General features: G+C 49.9%; 1 protein-coding gene across 3 annotated transcripts in view; it reads right to left on the reverse strand.

Moving 5' to 3' along the window:
• DPP6 (dipeptidyl peptidase like 6) overlaps window positions 1-14,942 on the reverse strand; it is a 974,485-nt gene that overhangs the window by 519,469 nt on the left and 440,074 nt on the right. Inside the window, exon 1 of one of the 3 annotated variants that reach the window (XM_018046660.1) lies at window positions 7,991-8,379. The exons of the other annotated variants lie outside the window; for them this stretch is intronic. Coding sequence (XP_017902149.1) covers window positions 7,991-8,047 — 57 coding nt within the window. The 5' untranslated portion in view covers window positions 8,048-8,379. Of the gene's footprint in view, window positions 1-7,990; window positions 8,380-14,942 lie in introns of those variants that run through there. 3 annotated transcript variants of the gene reach the window in all.

Below are 14,942 nucleotides of genomic sequence, written 5' to 3' on the forward strand. Positions count from 1 at the left end.
GCGAAGCTTTCCGTGGCAACTCCACTACTAAAGAGGAAGCGCAGGACCAGGTTTAATGTGACACTTGCTGATAAAATATAACACAGTGGACTGTGTTCCGTGCAGAGAGAGTATTTTCCAGGAAGGAAAGTCAGCTGGTTCCCATCTGTTTTGAATTTGGGCTGTGGATACAGCTGATCTGGTGGGGTGGGGCGGTGTGGGTTTTCATGTAGTAGATTAAGTGAGCAGAATACTACTGGAGCTCATCATCAGTTCTGGTGAAGTTCACAGGATACAAAATTAATACGGTCCCATTTATCACTGCATTTCTATACTGTAACGATGAAAATTCAGAAAGAAAAATTAAGGAAACAATTTATCATTGCATCAAGAAGGGCAGAATTCCTTTTCCTTCCTCAGGGAGGAAGGAAAGTTTTGAAAGAAAAGACTTATACTCTCAAAACTGTAACACACTGATGAAAGAAATTGAAGATGATACAGAAAGATACACCATGTTCTGGATCGGAAGAATCAATATTGTTAAGATGAATATATTACCCAAGCCAACCTACAGATTCAATGCAACCCCTATCAAATCATCAATGGCACTTTTCACAGAACTAGGACCAAGAAAAAGTTTTATACTTATACAGAAACACAAAAGACCCTGAATAATGAAAGCAATCTTGAGAAAGAAAAAGGAAGCTGGAGGAACCAGGCTCCCTGACTTCAGAGTATATTATAAACCTACATTGATCAAAACAGTATGGTATGGTACTGGCACAAAAACAGCAGCAAAAGCTCAGAAATAAACATATGCTCCTAAGGCTAATTTATCTATGACAAAGGCGGCAAGAAGATATAATGGAGAAAAGACAGTCTCCTTAGTAAGTGGTGCTGGAAAAACTGGACCCCTACATGAAAAAGAATGAAATTAGAACATTCTCTAACATCACATGCAAAAGTAAACTCAAAGTGGATGAAAGGCCTGAGTGTAAAACTGGATACTGCGAAACTCCTTGGGGAAACCATAGGCAAGAACACTCTCTGACATGCATCACAGCAATATCTTTCTGGACTTCTTTTAATACAGCATGTGACTTACATCCCAGAAGGCTGGGAACTACCCGTGGATACCAGGACACACAGATTACAGCTTTGCACTGGTGTTCGCTTCATTGCCACGTTGGTCTCCCCAGTAATGAGACTATATATCCTTCCTCAGAGAAGAGCATCACTCAACGCCCCTTCCTCTCCTCAAAAACGTCACACTGCTGTCCCTTTGCTCCCTCAGCTCCAGGACCCACACTGGCAACTCCTTCTTCTAAACCTGCTCTTGCTTGGACACCCATGACTTCTGAATTCTCCCCCTCAAATCTTTCACACACCAACCAGGACCAGGTTTAATGTGACACTTGCTGATAAAATATAACACAGCGGACTGTGTTCCGTGCAGAGAGAGTATTTTCCAGGAAGGAAAGTCAGCTGGTTCCCATCTGTTTTGAATTGCAGTGAAAGTGATTCTCTCTCTCTCTCTTGCTGCTCTGGAAGCTCACAAATCCTACAGGTATTTCCAGATAAACTTAAGAGCCTGGCATCCCTATCCTTCACCAGTTCCTTCAAGCTTCCTTTTCATCCAGAGAGTCTTATATTATGTTAGTCCATGGGCAGAATGGCTTACTTAAAACCAGAGACATCACTTTGTCAACAAAGGTCCATCTAGTCAGAGCTATGGTTTTTCCAGTAGTCATGTATGGATGTGAGAGTTGAACCATAAAGAAAGTTGAGCACCAAAAAATTGATGCTTTTGAACTGTGGTGTTGGAGAAGACTCTTGAGAGTCCCTTGGACTGCAAGGAGATCCACCCCGTTCATTCTAAAGGAGATCAGTTCTGGATATTCACTGGAAGGACTAAAGGACTAAAGCTGAAGCTCCAATCCTTTGCCCACCTGTTGTGAAGAGCTGACTCATTGGAAAAGACCCTGATGCTGGGAAAGACTGAGGGCAGGAGAAGGCGGCAGCAGAGGATGTAATGGCTAGATACCATCACCAACCCAATGGGCATAAATTTGAGCCAACTCTGGGAGTCAGTGAGGACAGAGGAGCCTGGTGTACTGCAGTCCATGGGGTTGCAAAGGGTCAGACACAACTTAGCGACTAAACAACAGCAACATGGGCAGAACGGAATTTGACTTATAATAGTACAGGAGGAGAGTGAAAACGCTGGCTTAAAGCTCAACATTCAGAAAACGAAGATCATGGCATCTGGTCCCATCACTTCATGGCAAATAGATGGGGAGACAGTGGAAACAGTGTCAGACTTTATTTTTCTTCTGGCCTCCAAAATCACTGCAGATGGTGACTGCAGCCATGAAATTAAAAGACACTTACTCCTTGGAAGGAAAGTTATGACCAACCTAGATAGCATATTCAAAAGCAGAGACATTACTTTGCCAACAAAGGTCCATCTAGTCAAGGCTATGGTTTTTCCTGTGGTCATGTATGAATGTGAGAGTTGGACTGTGAAGAAAGCGGAGCACCAAAGAATTGATGCTTTTGAACTGTGGTGTTGGAGAAGACTCTTGAGCATCCCTTGGACTGCAAGGAGATCCAACCAGTTCATTCTAAAGGAGATCAGCCCTGGGTGTTCTTTGGAAAGACTGATGCTAAAGCTTAAACTCTAATACTTTGGCCACCTCATGCGAACAGTTGACTCACTGGAAAAGACCCTGATGCTGGGAGGGATTGGGGGCAGGAGGAGAAGGGGAGGACCCAGGATGAGACGGCTGGATGGCATCACCAACTCGATGGACATGAGCTTGAGTGAACTCCGGGAGTTGGTGATGGACAGGGGGCGTGCTGCGATTCATGGGGTGGCAAAGAGTCAGACACGACTGAGCGATTGAACTGAACTGAACTGAGTACAATTACTGCCATCGTTGACACCTTCTGAGTCATGAAAGAACCATCTCTCCTACTAAGAAACTCTTAAGTAAGCCTTTTTGCACTTCCGAATACTGACCCTCGATTTCCTGGTTCTTCTTTCCCGCTTCCCCCTCCCCCTCCTCTTCCTTCTCTTCTTCTCCTTCCTCCTCTTTTTAATACCACATTTGCCTTCACAGCAGTCGCCTCACATTGCCTCTTCTTTCAAGACAGTCACACAAAAAATTTACCTGTCATGATGGTCAAAGTGAGATCCTCTGTTTAAGTATCTTGTCCAACCACTGACAGAGGCAGAAGGCTGCATACAAAGAGCGCTAGCCAGGGCAGGCCAGGCCATCATCTACGTGTCCCTGGGAAGGCCTGCCCTCTCAAAAGTCTCGGCTCCATGCACTGTGTTTCGTTTATTCTTTCAAGTTCATTTGGCTGCACTGGGCCCTAGTTGAAGCACAGGAGCTCTTCGTCTTGTCTGAGGCATGCAGCATCCCTGCCCAGGGGTCTCACCCGGGCCCCCTTCACTGGGAGTGTGCAGTCTTAGCCACTGGACCACGTGGGAAGTCCCGCCATGCCTGTTAAGGCTCACTTTATAGCTGTTTGTAAAATTCTCTTCACTTCAGAAAACACTTCTATAGTGCCATTATCATTACAAACAATTAGATGATTTTTTTTTTAGGTTTAGTCTTTTAAAATCGTTTATTAAGCTGAAATTCACTTAACACAGAACAAACTATTTTGACAAGTACAGTTGGGCGGTATTTAGTACACTCACAAAGCTGTCGACCATCACCTCTATTTCTAAGACTGTCATCACCACCAAAGAAAATTCCAGTTGCATTAGCGGTCACTCTCCATTTCCAGCAGCCCCTAGTAACATCCTCGATCTAATCTAACCCATCAGTCCACACCAGGTTCCAGCGCCCATCGTTCATTAGGAGAAGAGACACGTGGGGCCTACATATTAGGACTTGTGCAGCTCAGAAAAACCAAAAATAACCGTCGGCGGCTTCCCTGGGGGCTCAGACGGTAAAGAGTCCACCTGCAGTCCAGGAGACCAGGGTTCGATCCCTGGGTTGGGAAGATCCCCTGGAGGAGGAAATGGCAACCTACTCACCTCTGGCAGGACTATCAGAGCTACCAGTTCTCAGATCAAGGGAAGTTACAGAGGTGGTGACTGAACTTAACAAAGAGCAAAAGATTCAGGCTTGTCCACAGGACACAGAGTATTTCCATATGAAAAGAGATTTTGCTGAAGACCGTTAAAGAAAAAGGATGTTTGCCTTTATCTGTAAGATTCCTCAGCCAAAGAAGGTGGAAGGGATCACAGGATGCACTGTTCCAGCTCTGGGATTCTGTGACACACGAGCCCTGCCGGTGCGCGCACACGTGCGTGTGGGTACGTGTCCACACACATGCAAATATGGAGTCTGCATCCCTGCTCACTATGTGAGGAACAGGGTGTCCCGGTTGGCTGGAATCATGGAGACCGAGCCTGCGGTCACCTCCGTCTCTCAGCAGCCCCTGAGATGAGCACTTTCCAACTTTAAGTCATTTGATGCAAGGGTAGTACAGTTTAAAAAGGGAGAGAAAGTACCTTAATATAGTTCTCTAAGGTAGGATCTAGTTTGTGAGAATACGCTAAGTCAAATTAGCCTCTGATTTTTCTACTTCACTTTCGAGGCTAACCTCTGGGTACATGTGAAGCAAGGGTGCTGGCCAGGGTGGATTCTGGTTTCACCAACACGCCTCCGTAACACCTGACTGGCTTCAGAGTCAAAGGGTAGATTTAATTCCGTCAGCTTAAAAGATGTATTGTTTCCAAGCATCTCTGGGGTTTTTTTATACTTCATTTAAAAATAACTTTTAGCATCTTCAGAGAGAAGGGAGAATAGTTTTCTAGAAGTCTGTTTTCCATCTCACTCCAATAGGTGCACCACGGGTGCTCACTCAGTCATGCCAACTCTTGGCGACCCATAGACTGCAGCCCGCCAGGCTCCTCTGTCTATGGGATTTCCCAGACAAGAATACTGGAGCAGGTCGCCATTTCTTCCTCCAGGGGATCTTTCCGACCCAGGGATTGAACTCGCGTCTCCTGCATTGGCAGGTGGGTACTTTACTGCTGAGCCACCTGGGAGGCCTAAAATACGTCATAGTTTCCTAAAAAAAAAAAAAAAAAAAACCCTCCTCCTACATATTCATCATTTTATAGTACATATTTTAGAAAACAAATTGGTAAAACTCAGCAATCTCTAATTAACAGGTAAAATCAATTGGTTATATGCTATTTCTTGGATTTTTTTTTTCATTAATCTGCAGTAATCCTCAACATAAAAAAGCTAATTCCAGCTGCCACCCATGTGCCTGGCTCCCAACTACCTGGCTCCCAACTACTGTTAGCGTGCTAAGAAGAAAGCGGCCATCTATTGCAACAGCCAAAAATGTGTAAGCATCATGCCACGTTAAACCCACATCCTTGGTAGTGCTAAGAGTTTCAACCACGAAGCAATGCTTGGTGATTTGAAGGCAGTCATGAAGTTAGCACAATACAACACAGTCAAAAGATCTCCAACCCAGCAATCAAACCGCAAACCGGCACCTATCTCTTTCTCTCTCCTGAAATAAACCGGGTCGTATTTCTCCCAGCCTGGGTAAGGGGCCATCCCCAAAGCATCACGAGTAAAAAAAAAAAGAATGATATGAAGGAGTGGAGGAATCATTAAGAGCTCAAAGCACAGAAACAGCTTAAATGTCTTCTGAAAACTGACAGATGAGAGGAATAAGAAACAGTCTTCATGAACTAAGTATTTCATTCTCCTCCTTGTTTCTGGACTAGCAGTTAAGATTTTAACCAATGTCCCCTAAAGGTATATTTATTGCATTTCACTTTAAAAAAAATTTTTTTTTTTACTGTGGGCCATTTTAGAAGTCTTTTATTGAATTTCCTACAATATTGCTTCAATTTTATGTTTTGTTTTTTTTTTTGCTATGAGGCATGTGAGATCTTAGTTCCCTGACTAGGGATCGAACCCATGCTCCCTACATTGGAAGTCTTAACCATTTGTCCGCCAGGGAAGCTCGTGGTGTATTTATTTTAGATGCAGTACCTCCATCCTCCATCGTCATTTTGCTTCTCCTCCCCTAACTCCGCTGCTGACCTTTTATTTATTGGACTGTGGGCTCTGGGAATTCTTCAGTCAAGGCGACACCACTCTGAAAAGAGTGGAAAGGGCCCTCCCAACTGCCTGGGGTGAGACAGACTCTTCTGGATGTCCCACCAGCTCCCAGAAGCCAGGTCATGCCAGCTGAAGTCTTCCACAATTACAGCATGTTCAATTATAAGGGATTTCCCAAGACAAAAAGTATAATATCAAACAACGGCTTATCCGTCCTCCCAAACCCACACCCTAATGAGACATTTCCAGGATTCTGGCTTGTGAAGGTATCAAGCAGAGTGAGAACAAAACTGAGCAGGAACCATGCACCTTCCTTTACGTAACAGCCTGGGCTTCTGAGGGCCGGCCCTTGGTTTAGACCCATGAATAGCGATGCACTGGCCCCTGGTCCGAGATGTTACCCCAGCCCTTGCTAGAAGCTGGAGCCTGGGGCAGGTTTATTTTACAGCTAGTGAGGAGGAGCTCGGTAATAAGAGGAAGCCCCATCAGTCACTGGAGGTTGATTCAGGGTGGACACGTTACTTTATTGAACAGATACCCCGGAGGAAGGCTTCGTTTGCCTCGTGTGAACCTGCGTCCATGCTACACTGAGCATTAACCCTCACACAAGCTCGCCAACTGCATAGAAGGTTTCCGAGACATCCATAGTGACAAAATCTTCTTCCCAGAAGAAATGAAACTGCACGTAAGTTCTGTAGATGACGATGATACAACCAATAAGACGGTCTCATTTTTAATGGAAAACTGGGATTTGAGGAGATGACCAACAACAGGCAGTTTGCACTACATACTGAACAGACCCGAAGTTGCCTGCGGAAGGTCTCTGAAGAGTCGACGATGGGACTGTCACACGGTGCCCCCCAGAGAGGCTCTTTGCCTTTCTGAACTCTAGAGGGGTCCCCTTTCTTTGCCCCAACCCTAGCAAGTGACAGCAAACAACACCCCTAACACACACAGGGAGACTCGGTGCTGTGGATTCACCAAGCCTGAGCAAGCTGCTCTGCCAAGCGACGGGTATCTCCCAGGATCTACTTTAACGACCTGCCCGACAAGAACTAAGCACTGATTAAAAGGTAAGAACCCTCAAGATCTTCTGAGAAGAGAATTACTCTCTAAGAGCTTGCGGGCTCCCCTTTATTCCTTGAGTTTCTGCAGACACTGGGCCTCCTCGGGGCAGGGTGAGCGGCTGTCCCCTGCCACCTGAGGACACCAGTGCAGTCCTGGCCTTCCCTGCCAGCCCTTTAACAACTGCCACTTCTTAGCCGGGGCCCCTCTGGTCTTAACAGGAGCATCCTCTGACTTTTCCAGCTGGGAGCGTCTGCACTCTCTAAATGCCAGGATGAATAGCAGTGATCTGCTAGTACCTTCCAAAATACTAGGGAGGGGGAGAGCAGGAAAAGGGGGCACAGGTATCTGGAAAAAAGTCCTTTAAGCAGACCTGGCATGCCTTCTCGTGCTTTGTGTTAGAACCAAAGTAAAGTCCTGTTGGAGGGTCATGAGCAGCTGAATTTGGGGAGAGGGCTGTGCTAGCCACTTCCTGCAGCCCCCCTCCACCCCACCTCCCCAGATTGCAAAGTAGCCTGCACCCTTCACTGACTGGCTACATTTGGCAGCTCTGAGAGAGGCCTTTGTCAGCGGTCCCCACACATCAAGTTTACCTCTCCAGATGCTCCCCCAGCCCATGCATTATGGATGGACTAGGGATCCTTCAAAAATAGAAGCGGGGTGGGAGGACAAAGGCAGTCCCTGCCGGCACCGTCGGGGCTCTTGATCTCACGGCCAGCCCGGGGGGGTCAGGTGGCTACAGTCGTGCAAACACACAGTCATTCAAGAGACGTAGCACCCCGCCACCACCCCCTCTCTCTGCCTCGCGGGCACACGCACCTCGAGCCCAGCCTTACCTGCTCCTGCTGTTGCACGGATTTCCCCGAAGCGTTGGGCTCCTTGGCTGTGGTCATGGTCCCCTGCTTCAGGGTGCACGCCGGCTCAGCGGCAGGTGCGGTCTGAGCGGGAGGACTTCGGGGCCCCCAGAGTCCAGCCGGCCGGCGGACTGGGGCTTAGTCCATACTTCCCAGAGCCAACGGCTGCTGGAGAGGGGGTGGAGGGGGAGGGAGGGCGAGTGGGTACGGCCGCCTAGTTCTCTCTTTTAAACGCACAGAGCAGAAGCGGGGCGATGCTGCGGCTTCGCGGGGCTTCTGCAATTAGCAACAGCCTCTGCAATCGCCACAGAAACAACGACCACTGCTTAGCAACCGGGCAAGTGGCGGCGCGGTGCAGGAAGGGGACCCGAGTGATGAGCGCCGCTCCCGCCCGCCTCCCGCGGCGCACGGCGCATGCTCGGGCCGGCGGCGGGGCGGGGAGGGGGCTGGGGAGGGGGCGCCTGCGGGGAAGGGGACGGGGGACGGGGGAGGGGAGAGGGGAGGGGCCGCCGGCTCCGGGTCTTGTTGCCAACCTGTGCAGGTGGCTGGACCTGCGCCCCCGGGGCACCGCTGCGGGCAGGTCACACCCGGGCGGGGGGCGCGAGAAGGGACCACGCGGCAAGAGGCTTTGTTTGTCCCTCTGCCAAGCGCAGGGCCTCTTGAGGAGCAAAGATGCCCGCGGGCATCAAAGAACAGCTTCTTTTCTGTTTGCCTGGTGGGATTTTTCCGGCCGCTCCCCCCAACCCCAACCCCGCTGCCCCCACCAAGAACACTAGGCGTGGCAATCTTGGCCTTTATTTTCCTTAAAATTCAGAAACTTAACTATGGTCTGTCTTTTTAACTCAAAGAATCATCTGTTTCTCTGCGAAAATCAACCAGGACCTCAAGGGTGTCTGATGGTTAAAAGCAGAAAAAAAAAAGGAAAGAAGCTGGTGATGACCTTATAGGAACTCAAGGGCTCCCTGCTCTGTCCTGAGCTCAAGGAGAGAGAGGGGCAGGGGTGGCCGGCCTGCTCTGGGGCCTCATGTCCTTGAGCTTGGTCCTGACCCTGGGCACACGGCACCCGCTTGGCCGCTGCCCCTGGGTGGACCAAGTGGCTGGTGGAGAAGCAACGTCCAGTGGGGTCTCTGGTGGCGCTGAGCTGCGGCCTGCAGGTAGGGACCCCTGCGCTTTCCAGGCTCAGGTTTCTGCTGCCCCTGTGTGTGACTGCCCGCCTCCCAGCCTGGAGCCTCTGCCGCCAAAGGGCTTCAGGCCTCGGACACTCACTGGCCTGGGGGAGCGTGGCCATCACCCCCAGCCCTGAGGAAGTGCTTCCCCTGGGCTCCAGGTGGTCCTGCCTTTGCCCCTGTGAAGCCAGTGCAGCATCTTGCAAAGAGAAGGCAGAGTAGAGCCGTATCCAGTTGAACGTGTTAATAGAAGACTTCTTGGTTCTGCTCCTTCCCTGACTCCCTGACCCCATCCTACTATAAATAGCAACAGTGCGATCCAAGGCCCTGTGCCCTTCCCTGGAGGGGAGGGTCGAGCCCTCCTCCTGCAGGATTGCGGCCCCCCCCCCCCAACCCACAGCCTGAAATTCAGCTCTAAGCGTTTACTTGGCACTGATTCCAGAAGGTCAGGATGGGCAGCTGGGAGCTTGGCTGGCTCGGCCGAGAGTACAAAAATGGAAAAGCCCCGTGTGAGAGCCTTGTCGCACAGTCTGGCTTCGGTTAGTGTTGTGTTTGTCTTATTTAGACATCCCTGCAGGGAGGGGGGTTTCTGGGTGGGAACAGCACTGGTGTGTTCCCGGTGGGCCACATCCAGGGGGTCCGGAACCCAGCGTATTGCTGGTGTGGGCTGTGGGCAGTGTGCCAGGCTACACAGACGCTCAGGGGGGTGGTCGCTCTGGAGGGGAAGGGGCGGTCACTGTGGTGTGAAGTCCCCAAGCAAACCGGCCATCACAGCAGCAGCAGCTAAGACTCAGGAAGGAGGTCTGGGGAGTGGGGTGAGCAGCACCCCCTACCCTAACACAGCTGGACCTGGCAGCCCCAGGGGCACCCTGGGGCTGGGAGAGACCAGCAGCCCTTGTGGCAAAATGGTTCATCGCTGAACATGTCAGAACTGATCTGTTCTCTCGGGTTTCCTCTTATATTGGAACCCCTGGGGTGGGTCACATCTTACAACCACCATCAGTTCACGTCTCTGAGAGCATCCACCGCTGACTCGCAGGGTCCATGAACGCCACCCAGCACCGCTGTCCAAGGACGGGACGCGAGCTGGGGGAGGAGAAGGCAGAAGGTTCCCAGGGCCCTGGGTCTAACCAAGTGGGTGGCACCCCAAGCTGCTCAGCTGTATCTGCTGGGGAAGGGCGTGAAACCCTCAGGGCACTTCTATTTTACTTCTCAGTAAAGACCGTAAATGTGATTTTATATCTAAAATGAATATGGATATCATGCAAAGTTCACACACACTTGCGAGATTATACCTGATCCTTCAAAGGAGTCTCCTGCTGGCCCCGCAGCCTCAGATCTCTTGGAGCTCCCCGCCCCTCAACACACACACCCACCTCCTCCAGCTCCTGTGTCTTCATGAGCCATTGATTGGGAGGAAAAGCTCGCAAAAGGCTGCAGGATGGACAGGCCAGGTGGTGCCGCTCAGAACCTTTCCGTGGGCTTTTCTGACACCAGGTGCCCAGGGCCCAGCTTTTCTGCATCCTTGGCTTGGACCGCTTTTAAAAGAGAAAGGGCAAGACTTCCAGCCGAGCCAGACGGCAAGGATGAACCCGGAGGACGTTTCACTGAGTGAAGTAAGCCAGTCACAGAAGGACAAATACTGCCTGACTCCACGGCTATAGAGGAGTCTAAAATAGATTCACAGAAGCAGACAGTGGAATGGTTCTGCCAGGGGTGGGGAGTGGGGGGCGGCAGAAGCAGGGAGTGGCTGTGCAGTGTTTACAAAACTTCTATTCTGCCAGATGAAAAGGTTCTAGAGCTGCCGCAAACACCCGCTTCTGGTTAACGACCGTGCGTCGTATACTGACAAATCTGTCACCTGAAATACGTCAGAGAAAAACAAGCACAGAATCATTTCAGTCATACGTGGAGGACAGCAAACAAACAAAAATAAATCAACACAAAGACACGTAGTGACCGAGAACAGAGCAGTGGCTGCCAGAAGGGAAGGGGCGGGGGGAGATGGATTCAGGAGGATCGAGTGGACGGACGGAGGGAGATAGTTTCCGGTGGTGAGCACCCTGCAGGGGGCGCAGAGTCCAAACACGTGGTCCACACGCAACATGCCGTGTTACGAGTCCCCGCGACTGTATCTCAGTAGAAGCAAATCTGTGGGGATTAACAGGCACACAGCACTATATTCAAAGTGGATAACCAACAAGGGCCTACTGGACAGCACCGGGAACTCTGCTTAATCTTCTGTAATAATCTATAAGGGGAAGGCGGCATCGCCGACTCGATGGACATGAGTCTGAGCCAGCTCCGGGAGCTGGTGATGGACAGGGAGGCCTGGCGTGCTGCAGTCCATGGGGTCGCAAAGAGTCGGACACGACTGAGCTGAAGTGAAGTGATAATGGAAGAGACTGAAAAAACAGATATAGATGTATGCATGACTGAAACACCCCTGCACAGCTGAAACCGCTGCTGCTGTTGCCGCTAAGTCACTTCAGTCGTGTCCGACTCTGTGACCCCATAGACGGCAGCCCACCAGGCTCCCCCATCACACCTGAAACTAACACATTGTAAATCAACCGTGGGTTTCCCTAATGGCTCAGTGGTAAAGAGTCCACCTGCCAATCAGGAGATGCAGGTTTGAACCCTGGGTTGGGAAGATCCCCTGGGGAAGGAAAGGGCCACCCACTCCAGTATTCTTGCCTGGGAAATTTCACAGAGAGAGGAGTCTGGCAGGCTATAGTCCGTGGGGTCACACAGAGTCAGATGTGACTTAGTGCCTAAACAACAACAACAAAAATCAACTATACTCCCCAAAACCATCACAATATTGCAATATTGTAAACTATCCTCTAATTATTAAAAAAAAGAAGCTATGGCAAAAACCATCACAATATTGCAATATTGTAAACTAATTATCCTCTAATTATTAAAAAAAAGAAGTTACGGCAAAAACCATCACAATATTGCAATATTGTAAACTAATTATCCTCTAATTATTAAAAAAAATAAGTTACGGCAAAAACCATCACAATATTGCAATATTGTAAACTAATTATCCTCTAATTATTAAAAAAAATAAGTTACGGCAAAAACCATCACAATATTGCAATATTGTAAACTAATTATCCTCTAATTATTAAAAAAAAGAAGTTATGGCAAAAACCATCGCAATATTGCAATATTCTCTAACTTAAAAAATCAACTATATTCCAATTAAAAAGATAACAAAAATATATCTTAAAATGTCTGTTCAAAGGGTAGATCTCTTTAAGAGAGAGAAAGGGCTGTGTTTTATTCATAGTTTAAAATTAATCAGTATCCCTCTAGAACGAAAGCACCATGCCCAAGTTTATCCTTCAAGCTAAAGTGTGTCCTGCACACTTCTTTCGGAGCCTTGCTGCCTGCCTCAGTGAGCATTAAGTTTCTAGCATCCGTCCTTAGCAAAGGGACAGAGTCAAGGCTTCCTTGCCTCACAACAGCTGCAGCAACAATGGTCACCTGGGGCTCCCCTGTGCTGGGCACCCGAGCCCAGCATGTCTGTGAGGCCGGCCCTGAAATTGCCCCGCTTATGAAAGGAAATTGGCTTTTGGAGAATTTAAATATTACTCTCATCGTTAGCCAGCAAGTAAGTGCCCAACCTAAACTTGGGCAGGCCAGGGCCGGGGCTACCGTACTGCGCTGCCTCGAAAGGCCTGCAGAGCAGAAGATGGAAGATACTTAAGCAGTCTGTGCCAGGAAGTACAGTGAGCACGGGACACCCATTCCCTTACTTGATCCTTAAAAACCTCTTAGACACACCCGGCATTAGCTCGCGAGGGCAGCCACAACAGAGCATTGCGAGAAGCCCAGGACCACGGTGCTGGCGCCTTCTGAGGCCTCTGTCTTTGGTGGCCCTTCTGTGTGTACCCGACCCGCTCTTCATACAGGACACCAGTCATGGGGGGTTAGGGGTCCGCCCAGCGACCTCAGTTTATGTTAATCAGCCTTTTAATACCGTGTCTTCAGACACAGTCCCATTCTGAGGTCCTGGAGTTGCAACTTCAACGTGTAAATAAGGAGGTACACAGTTCAGCCCCTAATGTTCATTGTGAGCTCATTTCACTGATGAGGAAACTGAGGCTTGAAACGATTCTGCAGTCTTTCCAAAACCCACACAGTCAGTAATAAGCAGCAGAGTTACTCCAAACAAGAGTAAGGTGCCTGACCAACCTCCCGGTATCTGCAAAGTGGCAGGCAGCTCAAGGGTCTGCCCTAATGGCCCACTCTAGGCAAGTCCCTGCCTGGGGTCCCGGCAGGATCCCAGCGCAGTACAGACTAGCCCTTCCCAGGGGAGTGTTCCCTGTGCCGAGGGAGGGCAGAGAGAAGCTGTTGTGAGCAGAGCCTCCTCCCGCAGCACACAGCAGGGACCACAGCGACACCTGCTCCTCGCCCTGCTGGCTCTTCCCTGCCTTTGCTGGACACAGGCAGCTGAGCCTGGCGGAGCGCGGCAGCTCGCTGGCCAAGGAGGCCGCCGCCAGCTGCTCGCCCTGCCGTGTTACCCACCTCCCTTTCCCACTGGGCCCATCGCCTGGCACTAAGAAACCTCTGAGATCCTGCAGGCAGTCTCCCTGCATGGACCCGAAGCCCCATAGTCCCGAGCAGGTGCATGGGGCTGGAGGCTTGGTCACGTGGGTGCCGTGCAGCCTGCAGCCTCCTCTCCCGTCCAGTGTGTCCCAGACCGGCAGCTGGCACCAGCTCAGCTGATGAGGTCTGCGTGCGCATGTGCGGCCCTGGGTCCTGCGGCAGCCCCAGGCCGTTTTCGCTCCGCTGATCTCTGCTCACTTTGCCCCAGCAGCCAATCGGCTGAAACAGCTTTGCCTCACGACTGGCCCCATCAGCCCGTCTTTACCAAGCACCTAGTATGTGCCGACGGCAACACCACCGACAAGAAGCAGGCACGGTAGCTGCCTTGTTGCTGTAAGGGACCAAAATGGCCTTAGAGTAGGATCCCTGAAAATCTTGATTATTTTTTTTTTAAGCATTAACCATCAGCGAGAGAAACCAATTCTAACTTACAGTTCCCTGAAAATAAAAGTGAATATGGGCAGCAAGGTAAGATTCCCTGGAGAGTTCCGTCAGGATCCAAAGAAGTAAGTTTAGAAAAAGAGCTTATAGAGATACATAGAAAACTACCACTAGGAAGGACACGTGGGTAAGTTTCCTGAAGACTGGATTTCTCCAGAGAAACAGAACCAACAGGGTGTGTGTGTGTGTGTGTACATAAAGAAAGAAGAAACTAAAGTTGCTCAGTCATGTCTGACTCTTTGCGACCCATGGACTGTAGCCTACCATGCTCCTCCATCCATGGGATTTTCCAGGCAAGAGTTCTGGAGTGGGTTGCCATTTCCTTCTCCAGAGGATCTTCTGGACCCAGGGATCAAACCCAGGTCTCCTGCATTGTAGGCAGATGCTTTACCATCTGAACCACCAGAGACAGAATCCAAACGTGTGTAGAAATGGCAACCCACTCCAGTGTTCTTGTCTGGAGAATCCCAGGGACGGCGGTGCCTGGTGGGCTGCCGTCTGTGGGGTCGCACAGAGTCGGACACGACTGAAGCGACTTAGCAGCAGCAGCAGCAGCATACATATACTATACATATACATATACGGAGAGAGAGAGTGGTTACTCTTTTTTCATTTGGCTGTGTTGGGTCTTAGTTTTGGCATGCAGGCTTAATTGCCCCCATGGTATGTGGGGTCTTAGTTCTCTGACCAGGGATTGAACTCATGTC

Source organism: Capra hircus, chromosome 4 (genome assembly GCF_001704415.2).
Source record: "Capra hircus breed San Clemente chromosome 4, ASM170441v1, whole genome shotgun sequence".
Lineage (NCBI taxonomy): Eukaryota > Metazoa > Chordata > Mammalia > Artiodactyla > Bovidae > Capra > Capra hircus.